Source organism: Saccostrea cucullata, unplaced genomic scaffold, assembly GCF_032062105.1.
Source record: "Saccostrea cucullata isolate Sc308-1 unplaced genomic scaffold, CSIRO_AGI_Scuc_v1 ctg1538, whole genome shotgun sequence".
In the NCBI taxonomy this organism is placed as follows: domain Eukaryota; kingdom Metazoa; phylum Mollusca; class Bivalvia; order Ostreida; family Ostreidae; genus Saccostrea; species Saccostrea cuccullata.
In genome coordinates, this window is record NW_026918275.1 from 77,236 (window position 1) to 89,891 (window position 12,656).

The 12,656-nt window shown below is 33.3% G+C and overlaps 1 protein-coding gene across 1 annotated transcript; it reads right to left on the reverse strand.

Moving 5' to 3' along the window:
* Positions 1–10,598: 10,598 nt before the first annotated feature.
* LOC134261117 (myb/SANT-like DNA-binding domain-containing protein 4) lies at positions 10,599–12,226 on the reverse strand. The gene is made up of 4 exons (XM_062743582.1): positions 12,080–12,226; positions 11,150–11,424; positions 10,913–11,027; positions 10,599–10,763 (listed from the first exon to the last, which is right to left on the reverse strand). Exons 1-4 carry the CDS (start codon positions 12,224–12,226, stop codon positions 10,599–10,601), a joined length of 702 nt encoding a protein of 233 aa, XP_062599566.1.
* Between the last annotated feature and the right edge of the window lie 430 nt (positions 12,227–12,656).

The window sequence follows — 12,656 nt, forward strand, 5'->3', positions numbered from 1 at the left end:
TAAAACAAAAAATAAATAAACTTATGAAAAGAATGATTTATTTTAATTTGATACCGGTATATGGATTTCACGATAATTTTTTTAAAAAGTCTTACAAAAGGATACCCACTTTAATGTATTGATTTTAAAACATTAAATAAATACTAGATTAATATTTTTTAAAAAAGCTGAATTTTAGAAAATACAATAAACGGGGAAAACATGTTGAAATTAACTTAAAATTTCCATTTTTCCTTCAAATATTAAGAAAAAAGTCTGATTTATAATTTAAAAAAGCGAATTTACCTAATCCTGTATTCCAACATAAGTTCATTAATCACTGTTTGTACAGTATTTATATGTTTATAGTTGATTATTTGTTTACACAAAAATTCCTCCTATTCCCACATAAAATCCTACCTTTTTCTACCTAATGTTCAAAGAGTGGGAATAGCTAGAATGAACCCTTAAATTTACTCTTTATACGTTAAAAATCTGATCCTATTAAAGGAACACATTTTCTAACTGATGATCAATTTTCAAAGGCACTCTTGTAGTCCTTAATTTCACATTTCAAAATTCAATTTAAATTGAATCAAAAATAAACTTCTTTTTTTAACAATTCAGTAATTTCAATCTCCTGCTCATTTTGGTGTCCTCTATCTATTCCAATTTTTAAAAATCTCTATTCCACCTATTCCCACTTGCAAATAACAATAGATGTTGTTTATAAAGTGTTTATGAGTTTACAATTATTAGACTAATTACACACCATCTTAGATTTACCAGTATTTTAACTGAATCTTGTACATTTTTAGACAATATAAAAAAGGAAAATAATAAAACTCATTAATTTCATTTGAATAGATTTAGATTTTTAAAAAAAATCCATTAATAACTTGATTCTAGAAAATAAAATATATAGATTAACAGATAGATGTACTTCAATTCATTTAAATTTCTGCATTTGAATGTTTACACCTTACTATGAAAGAAATAAAAGTAATATTGATTGATTTTTTGTTTTTCTTTTTAAAAAAAAGGTATTTTACATACATGTATAAATTTCGCCTTTGAAGATCAATGATAATCTTATGTATAATTATAGGTAATTGAATATTTGCTCAGTAATAAGATTTAGAAACGTATGTATAATAATGGTTGCTAGATTAGGAATTGCAACTCCTCCTTTAACACATAGAATAATTTTCTGAACTTTCATTATCTTTTTTGTCGAGACTTTGTGAATGCAAGATATACATACACATGTAATACATTTTGCTATAAAGTGTGAAATTGTACTAAAATGTGTGAAATGAATTTTATCATGTGAATTTATCATAGATTTTATATATTTTAGTGGTTATTTATTCTGTATACTATTAAATGTCCTACAAAAATCAGTCTTTTTTAATGTGATTTTTAAATAAACAAAATTATTAATTAATCAATTTGTTTTTTTTAATTTTAGGTATAAGTTGAAATGTCCTCTATTCCAACAGCGGTTAATTAATCAATGTTTTTACAGTAATGATATGTTTATACAGTTAATTATTTATTTACACTAAAATTCCACCTATTCCCACAAAAAATTTTTACTTTTTCCAAACAAATTTTCAAAAAGTGGGAATAGGTAGTATGGACCATTCATTTTGTGTAAATGTGTAAAACACGAGTCTTAGGTTCTAATACGTTTGAATAAACAATGCTTTCATAAATTATGGGTAAAATGAATTCACATATTCTACGTATTGTATTTAAAAGAATATAAATTGATGTGATCTATGAAAGAAGATGCCAAGTTACAATTAACGTTTTCTCTCATTTTTTTATCAGTACAGTGTTTAAGTATAGTGACTCTCTTTGTTCACATGTTGCATTTGATTTCTGGAAGAGACAATGAATTCTTTCCAACAATGGAATATATGTGGCAAATATAAATTACATTATGAGCTCACCTTAGCTGAAAGCTTAAGTGAGATTTTCTGTTCACATTTTGTCTGTAGTGTAGTCCGTCTGTCCATCCGTCCATCTGTCTGTCTGTAAACTTTAAACATTTTCGATTTTTTTTTTTCACAACCGGGGCCAATTTCAACCAAACTTGCCACAAAGCATCCTTAGGTGAAAGAAATTCATGTTTGTAAAAATGAAGGACCCTGCCCTCTTTCAAGGGTCGGGAAAGATGAAACTAATGTGGAAGCAACCTCAGGTAGTGTAAATTCAAAGTTTTTTTTTTTTTCAAATGATGATCCCTGGGGTAGGGTGGCGCCACAAAGGACTATCAAAATTTTACATCGGAATATATAGGGAAAATCTTTGAAAATCTTCTCAAGAAAACCAAAACCATGATTAGTCATATTGATTTGGAAGTATCCTTAGGTGGTGTAGATTCAAGTTTGTTCAAATCAGGGCCCCTGGCAGTAGAGTGAGGCTACAATGGATGATCAAAGTTTCACATAGGAATATATAGGATAAATCTTTAAATATAATCTTCTGAAGAAAAGCAAAGCCATAATTGGTCATATTTAAATGGAATCATCCCCAGGTAGTGTAGGTTCAAGTTTGTTCAAATCATGGCCCTCGAGCGTAGAATGAGGCCAAAATAAAAGTTCAGACTTATAGGGAAAAACAAGGTAATCAAAGAAATATTTAAGTATTCTTAGTTTGTGTAGATCCAAGGTATTTCAAATCGTAACCCCCCCCCCTCTCTTTAGGGATAGGTGGACCATCTATACATTTAAGTTTTTCACTACTGGATTGATTTTTGCTGTTTTCCTATAGCCACAGTACACAGGTGAGCAATGTGGCGCATGGGCATCTTGTGTACGTTAATTATACAAGAAAAGTCGAAACTCCTTACATGTTTTAGAAACTGTCGTGTCCTTAACTGTACTTTTCAGCATCATATTTATATTTTTCTGAATATTTTAATGCTTGTTTTCTATGGTCGTCCTCAACCCTGTAGCTGCGTGCCGTCTGATCTTTGCCATGATCGGGAAATAAAGAAAAAATCTGTCGACGATTCAGGGTGTAAATAAAAGCCTAACAATGAGTATGCATTTGACTCAATGATTAATTGTGTTTGCTGACAAGGACATTTTATCGACCAATGAACTTACGAAATGGTAACTTTAAAGGAGACTTGTTGATATTCTTGTTTAATCAATTTTTTGTTAATAATTTGGTGTTTTACGAAAACTGATTCCATCAGATCGTGCACGGAGTACAACAAATGTTTAATATAAATCTGACAAATGGATCCATTCTACAATGCTTTCAACATCCGGTTTAAATTGAGCCCCTTGCAAATTCTCTTCTTTTCCTTATAATTATCTACATTGAAAATACAATCTTTTTGTGAATAGTATAATCTATTTTTGCTGATATTTTTATACCATTTGCAATGTCATTGATTTTGTACAAAATTTGACTACGGAGTATCTAATCTCTTCTGATCAACACATTGTGCTCTTGGCGGGTGTGAAGTGACGAGAAAGGATTTTTATTCCTCTTACACATGTAAAAACCTGAACTCGTTTGAAGTGTTTCCAGGGTATCCGGGATTTTGCCAATATTTCACGATTCGTTTTGTTTACATTATTTGTTAGATTGATCACAATTCACCCTTTACATCAATAACAAAGACGACAGATACTGCCTTGCACTAGAACAATACGGGTTACCGTTTTAAAAACCTACATTTTTTAACACAGGTATAAATTGCCCATCAGATAAAAACTTGAGAAAATATGCCATTCCTTATATTTAAAGTTTGAATAAACAAAGATTTTTAATTTTTTTTCGTTTAACCCCTCTCTCGAGAATGTTTCTCTCAGATGAATACGCCACCATATGCCAGTGAATAGCTGCATTTTTTTTTACCTATGCTGGAGACTCAAATGCAAGGTCATTTAGCAGCTTTAGGATCTTTTTTGTGCAAGCACCTTCTGCGACACGGGAGCTCAGTTTGTACGATCTCATCCGAAGGACCGATCTTCATGTTCCACAGTGGGTCGAAGTACCCAGGACAATAGGGTTAAACTCCTTACTCCGCGACTCTTGTGCAGACGCCCTACTTAATAACTGCGCCACGCCGGCGGCTAATATATTAACAGAGAACGGAGATAGAAATGGGAGAGAGAGAGATAAGATTTATCACTTTTCGTACGTGATCTTCACCTCACCCTTTCCATCAAAGACGGCTTTTCTTTATAAGAAGTATGCGTTTTAGCGTCTGCATTTGGTTGCGCAGGTAAATTGCTCTTCAAACAAAAATAACCGTATCTATGAACTTTAAATTTATACTGAAAAGAGAGGGAAGGAAACTTCTGACATTGAACAGTTATCTTTATTTTTTAATACAACAGAAACTGTTTTTCTTTACAATAGACAAGGGATTTAAACCTCTACTTTTGGTTGAATTGGAAAATTCAAAGGAAAATAGTACCGTGAGCAATGAGCTCACTAAATGATACCCCCCGCCTCCAATATGAATATAATGGCAGGGTCCATGTTTTGCTTGGAAAAACCAAACTCTGTGTCTGATCAAAAGTAAAATTGTAGGTTCACAATGGCAATATGTAATAAAGATTCTGTGAAAGTCTCATGAAATTTCATTTCATGAGAGGAATTGCGAATAAGAGATGGGTACCCTAAAGCGCAACAGACGGACCTACAGACGGACGGACATCCCGATTACTATATACCCTCCCGCATTTCAAGCCGGGGAGGGGGTTAGAAATAGGTAAACGATTTTAGCCAATTCGCATGAAAAGATTTTCTCTTTATTACCGGCCGCCAGGAGGCGGTCGGTTACTTGATATGAAAGTTTGAAGTCGACCTGCGTTTCTGCAGAGTTACAACAATTTAAATAAAAATGATAACGTTCATATTATAGAATATTAAACAAAGATATTTTTAAATGTTTAACAAAAAGCACAATAATCATAAAATTAAAATCTTATAAATAATGGGGTTAAGTGTTTCATCCAATCCTGATTGACATACTCCGACATGTTTGAAGTGCGGCGAAGTTATATGTAGGCCTAGACTAAAACAAAGACAGCGTTGTAATGAACAATTTTACTTTCTCTCTTTGAACAGCCTAGACGGGATTTGTTGTATTTATTTTGAAATGACGTGTATATTTATACATTTTCTATATAAATTTTCAAAAATTTGATGAAATATTTATTTCTTAAAAGCTCAGAATCTTACAACATTTTGGTCCAAGAGACTAGGATAAAGTGCGTTTTACAATGTGCCATGCGTTTTCCCGCCACATCTCAACACCAAAACAAAGAGACTGAAAGAGAAGGAATGTAGTGGTGGATCTAGAGGGAGTTGGGGTGTTAATATCCTCTAAGAGAGAGCGAGGAGCCCCACATATTTCATATTTGTTGCGTTTTTATTAAAGTAAAACTAAAGCTTAGTTTAAATTTTAGTTCTGTACTTTTATGTTAAAACTACTTAAACATCAAACTTCCACCTGACCGGTGCGGTTCGTTTACAATTTAAGTAGAGACGCAGAGGTCTATGGACAGTTTGCTTATACATATAATATTGTACATGCATTATGCATGAATAATTTAATTTTATTTGTATTCTCGCCTCTCATTGGTTGATTTCCAAAAAGGAACGCATAACATTTTGTATAATCTGGTTTGGTATGGGGACACACCCCCTTGACGACCAGCTTAATCATCATATCCATGCAATCCCCTCATTTCCAGTCCTCAGAATCCATGGAAAATTCCAGATTTAATAAATTAATGTACCTTCAACTTTAATCAATAACTCGTTCTTACCTCATGTAAACAAACATCATGGCTGCTAGATCTATGTATCAGTCATTACCTCCCCTCGCTTCAAATCACTTCCGTTACTACGGTTGTATTATTGCGCGGTAAATTTGAACTTATATAAAGCAACACAATTTTACATCAAAAGTTGTTTAATTATTTTAAAATTAAATTATAAGGAATGACTTTAATTCTTGGCCATATTATCGAGTATAATCTTGTTTGGGTCAGTTTACGCTTTTTTATAATCCGCTTCGCGGATTATAAAGTGTAAACTGACCCAAACCAGATTATACTCGATAATATGGCCAAGAATTAGAGTCATTCCTTAAAGAAAATCGGCAATGTCGCATGCAAGTGTTTCATGTCACGATGATATTTTAATAGATAAATAAAAGAAATTTTAAAAACAGGTCACGCAAATTTCATTTTCTAATTGCTAAATATCAATGGAACAATTAATTGGTTTGCGGCCGATTTTTGACGCTTGCGTCAATATATGTTTCTTGTTACTTATTATATACGTCTTTGAAATATAGGTGATGCAATCTAGTTATCATTCCACCTATACCTCTGTCAACGTCTTAAAGTAGAACGGTAAGCGGAGACGTGATTTTTTATTTCAAATCATGAAATGTTGTTAAAAAATGGCCAACAGGATGATTATCACTTTTACATTTCTGTACATGTGTCAATGCTCAAAAGTGTTTTGTTTAAAGAACTAAACATGTTTATATTTGTTGGCAATATCCCGGCCGTTCTGGAAAAGAAAACCTTATAAGATTTGTTGAATTAGCTATATATCTGTTATAAATTTTCATAAATAAACTTTAATTTAAGATTTAATGCAAGAATACAAATCTTTAAAAAAAATTAAAATTAATGATGCAATATGTAAAAGTAATACGTTATACGTAAAAGTAGGTTTTGTCAAGAATCTTGGCATTTCATTTAGACGTTGACATGGGTCTTGTAGCGAAGCGTATTACGTCCTCTTGTGAGAGATTGATCAGCGACTGCAAGTTACCGGATACACGTGTGCTTCAAGAATGGCGTCAAAATACACAAGGAACTTCACAGCAAACGTAAAGTCTAATAAAGTAAAGGCTTAAGATCACACTACATATCTTAATAATTTAATTCTGTTTGTATTCTTGTCTCTCATTGGTTGATTTCCAAAAAGGAACGCATAACATTTTGTATAATCTGGTTTGGTATGGGGACACACCCCCTTGACAACCAGCTGAATCATCTGTATCCATCAATCCCCTCATTTCCAGTCCTTCGGATTCATGAAAAATTCCAGATTTAATGAATGTACCTTTAACTTCAAACAGTTGCTCGATCTTACCTCATGTAAACAAGCATCATGGCTGCTAGATCTATGTATCAGTTTTTACCTCCCCTTGCTTCCCATCACTTCCGTTACTACGGTTGTATTATTGCGCGGTAAATTTGAACTAATAAAAACAACACAATTTTACATCCCCAGTTGTTTAATTATTTTAAAATTAAATTATAAGGAATGACTCTAATTCTTGGCCAGATTATCGAGTATAATATGGTTTGGGTCAGTTTACGCTTTTTTATAATCCGCTTCGCGGATTATAAAGCGTAAACTGACCCAAACCATATTATACTCGATAATCTGGCCAAGAATTAGAGTCATTCCTTAAATAATTTAATTCTGGTTGTAACGCTGTATTTGATTGGATAAAAAATTTACTTCATATCGTATAAAATGGGTTGCCTACGTCACAATGACTTACGTCAAAAACGTATCAATCCGCCTGACGTTACATTCAAATTTTGTACAAACTAAAGTCATTTTGTTAGAACAATCATCTTTTTTTCTTACATCAAATGAGTGAAAATTAAATTATAAGCAATGAATTTAATAGCTACCCATTTTATACGGTATAAACTGGGTTGGAACAGTTTACGCTTTTAAAAGCGTAAACGCTTCGCGGTTTATAAGAAAGCGTAAACTGTTCCAACCCAGTTTATACCGTATAAAATGGGTAGCTATTAAATTCATTCCTTAATTATTGTAATAAATCCAAATTTATCAAAAAAATGTAATAACCAATATGAATGAATTTGATCTTAATTGTTAATTTATAACAATCAAAGATTAATACAATTCCAAAGATACTAAAATGTGAACATCACGTATAGAATATTAAAAAATCTACAAAATTTATATATTCCAAAGAACAGCAATCATTTAAGTAAATTATAAGATTTTATAGATGTAATGCATTTCAAATAGGTGAATGGATGAGACGATGATAATTTTATCAGGCCGCTAACAACTGCAACGCTTTAACAAAATTTGATATTTAAATTGCGACCACACCCTGGGAGCCAGAAAATGCAATTTAAACATTAGTTACCTTTTGCCCATAAATTATATGTCAATGTGCACGTTAAAAAATGAATGTGGCTATTCTTCAGAACATATTTATTTTTAAGCCCACAGCAATGCCGATATGATTATTTTATAGATAAAGGGAACTTGCTAGTAATTAGTATCTAAAATTAATACTGCATACAGTAAGTAATATTTACATTCCATATGTACACGTATTTTGCTTATAAAATGTGTGGAAAGTTATTGCATGTAAAACATCATAACACGGAAAAGGGGTCAGGGGGTCGTAACATAAAAAGTACTTAAGTCTAAGACCATACTTAAGTAAGACATAAGTACATTATTTGTCTTAAGTCCGTATCATAAAGGATGCTAAGAAATACAAATCTTAGCAAAACTTAGGCGATCAACATAGGTGACTTAAGTGCGTGTTATACAGAACCTGAACACATTATACGTAAAAACTGTTTAAATTTAACGATGAATATTGTAATTATTTCATTTGTTTTTAATTAATAAGATACTCTAATACCTCTTCAAGTCAATAAATAGCATTTATGTCTTGTGTACATGTATATAGCAATTTAAACATGTATATTAAACAAAATAACCCTATAGGATATACATATGTGTACATTAATTATGATTGGAAATCAATGACAGCTTAACTCGGCCGGTAATCACAGAGAAACTGAGAGTAGTATTCAGAGGTCTGCGAGTCAAGACACAATTAAACACTATTCACAATAGATATTAGAAGTTAAGTTCGAATTATTACACGAATGGCGTCGGCTTATATATTTCTACAAAGTGGGAGGAAAAAAAGAACTTTTAAGACAAGAGAAAATCTACATGATTATGACGACCAATATTTGATAGAGCGGTATCGTTTAGACAGAAATCTAATTGAAAATGTGTGTGAATTGGTAAGAGGTGATTTGGAAAGACCAACAAAGAGAAATGAAGCTATCAGTGTTTCATCACAGGTATTAACTGCCTTGAGATTTTACGCTACTGGTAGTTTTTTCAGCGTTTTGGGAGATTCCCAGGGGATGTCAAGAATGACCGTTTCTCGTATAGTTGATGATGTGTCTTGTAGCATAAGTAAATATGCTAGTGATTTTATTAAGTTTCCTACTGATAATGCAGAGAAAATCCATGTCATGCAAAAATACTTTCAAATGTCTAAATTCCCCAATGTTCTGGGTTGCATTGATGGTACACATGTTGCTATAAGATCACCTAGTAAAGATGAACATTTGTATGTAAATAGGAAATGTTTCCATTCAATAAATGTTCAGGGGGTGTGCGACTCCGATCTCAGATTCACCAACATCGTCGCTAAGTGGCCAGGGAGCAGTCATGACTCTTTCATATGGACAGACAGTGCTCTTTCAACAAAGTTTGAATCCGGTATGTAATATTCACAATAAAAATAAATTGGACGAAAGCGCATTGCCTTGTGCTTTGTATAAACATGTATATACAGGCACGTAGCAACGGGGGGGGGGGGCAGTTTTGTACGCAACGTTAATTTTACTTTTGAAAAATGTTCATTGAAGTACAGCCCCCCCCCCCCCCCCAAGTTAATACTACGGTAAAGAAATATAAGGGAAATGCAGTATTGTATGCAAAAAAATATAATGAATTTTCATTTCCATTCAATAAATACATGGTTGTAATTACTTTTCCGTAGGATTTTAAATATAATATACCAAATTTTAATTGCAACTTTTGGGTATTGCGCCGCCTTCCTATACCAGACAATGAAATTTGTCTTTTTAAATGGAAAAATTTCTGCTGTTACTCCATATTTGTCCATAAATTTATTAGATATTATTGGTTTAATCTATGTACGAAGTTTATTAATGTATGACATAGGGTTCCTACAAAAGGGGTGTTCCTTAATAGCTCATTTTTAAAATGTTAATAGATGCATGAATATTTTATATAGGTGAAATTAGCGAGGGGTGGCTCTAGGGTGATTCAGCATATCCATTAAGACCATGGATGATGATCCCATATTTACAGCCTTCTACTCCCTCAGAGCATCGTTATAATGCTCGTCATATGAAAGCTAGAAACTCTGTTGAAAGATGTTTTGGTGTGTGGAAGGGCCGTTTTCGCTGTCTTGATAAAACTGGAGGTCCTCTGTTATTTAATCCTTCGAAAGCATGCAAGGTATAAACAAATAACTTTATGAAAATTTCAAATGAATATTTTTAAATCCAAAAATATCTTTTGATATACTCTATCAAATTTTCCCTCCAATTTCAGGTGATAGTAGCGACAGCGGTTTTGCACAATATGTGCATTAATCACAGGATACAGTTGCCTGAGTGTGAAGTACTTCCGCCACAGGAAAATGATGACCTATGCTATAATGGCACAGTGCATGATGGACGAAGAATAAGGGAAAACCTTGCGTTAGGATTTATTTAATCTCATGACATGAAATCAGTAAACCCAGCAGGTACAATATAATATTTCAGCACTTTCTGCGAGTCACACACCATAAACCCCCTAGAATGTCTCTCTACCTCCAAGTCATATCTTCTCTGCTCTAGATATAATCTTCTTTCCTCCAATTCCAGCCTCTTTTTCTCTACCTGTAATTTAAAGATATAAGTAAAGAAAATTTGACAATAATAAGTTGTATATTGTACTTACTTTTATAATTGTACTTTTGGAAATCAATCTTTATTATTATTCAGAAATTTAAAAAAAGATACAGTACTGATATTTTCGTAAACTTTACCTCTAATCTCTCCCGTTCTATTTCTACTAGGTCATGCGCCTCCTCATTTCCGGAAGATCTTTTCCGTTTCCTTGTGGTCTTTGATGTGGCGTCTGTAACACTTTCTTGTTGATCGCTGAATGGAAACAATGCAAAATAAAGACACTTATGATTTTTGCTTGGGAATAAAAGTATATTTTGTCTTCGTGGAAATGACTGAGCTTTATGTTATGAATATAATAATCCATTGATTATTACCTATCAGTAATGAAAGTTTCCTGTAGATTGGTATTGGACGAAGATGGGCCAGCAGTGTCTATTCCTCCAGGAATCCCCTCTGTTGCTGTCTGTCCCATCGTCTCCAATACCCTTAACTCTGTGGCACTTAGTTCCACTGCCGACGATGACCCTCCTCCAGTTTTTGTAGCCTCCTTCCTCGCATGTGAAAGCTTTTTCTTGGAGTCGCTGGAAACATTTCTCCATTTCTTTTTGACATCATCGGCCGTTCTCGTCACCCCACTTACCGAGCTTACCTTCATTTTTAAAGAAATACATGTATTACAATATAAAACAGATGACTTCCTATATTATTATAAAAGAATATGTATATGAACATACGGTGTAAATCTTAAAATATTCAAAAATATGTATATCTATATGTATAAAACTTATCACATGTATTTTGCTATAAAATGTGTGGAAATCTAAGGCATTCAAAATACCGTATAATGCATATAACTGAATTTTCACTGATCAGTACGAGAGAGAGAGAGAGAGAGAGAGAGAGAGAGACGTAGCATCGTTTTTGAAAAGGGGGGGGGGGCGGCAGATAATTTTTATTTGACTTTCCTGAAAAAATTTACAAGCAAACAAGAAAAAAGGAAAATTGCCCAAAATCAAAAATCCTATTTCACTGGGGGTGGGTGGGTGGGTAGAGGCCGACTTTTTTCAAAGCCAACTTCTTTCAGTAACTACTTTTTTGCATTCCATACTACATTTCCTGATATGAACTTCCTGTAGTATAAGGGGGTGGGGGGGGCAACCATGCAGACTTTCAATGAACATTTCCAATAATAAAAGTAATGTAGGGAAAAAAGGGGGGCTGGTCCCCTGTTGCTACAATGCCTGAGAGAGAGAGAGAGAGAGCGAGAGAGAGAGAGCGAGAGAGACAGAGAGAGAGAAATTTACCTTTGATGCCACACTTGCCCATGCCCTTTGTTTTGATGCGTTGGTGGAAGTGTTATTAAACGAAGAATTAAGAACTTCTTTATGATTCTGAAACTCTTCTATCAACGTTTCGATTTCCAAACTGGAAAAATTCGGTTTTCGAGCCATTACCTTCAGTAAACGAGAAGCAAATCCCAGTGAATAAGAACGTGACGGAATTTTTAAAGACTAAAAGTCCCTTAGGACAATTGTGACAATAGCTAGGCGTGATTAAAGAAGTAAAAAATATTCAGTCTGTGAGTAAATATCACACTTACATGTAATAACCAACGCTACTTTATAAACTTTCACACTGTGTAATATTTTAATTCAATACATAAGTATGACTTAGCTAAGATCTTGCTTAGTTCGCTTTATGTTACGGTATAAGACATACTTAAGTAGTACTTATGTAGGTCCTAAAAATGTGCTTAACGCGCACTTAAGACCGTACTTAAGTCAAAAACTTAGCTTGCTTTATGTTACGACCCCCAGAAGCCAAAGAATGCGTCTTATTTTGACGTCACAAATGTTGAACGCCATGAAGGTGCAAAGTCGT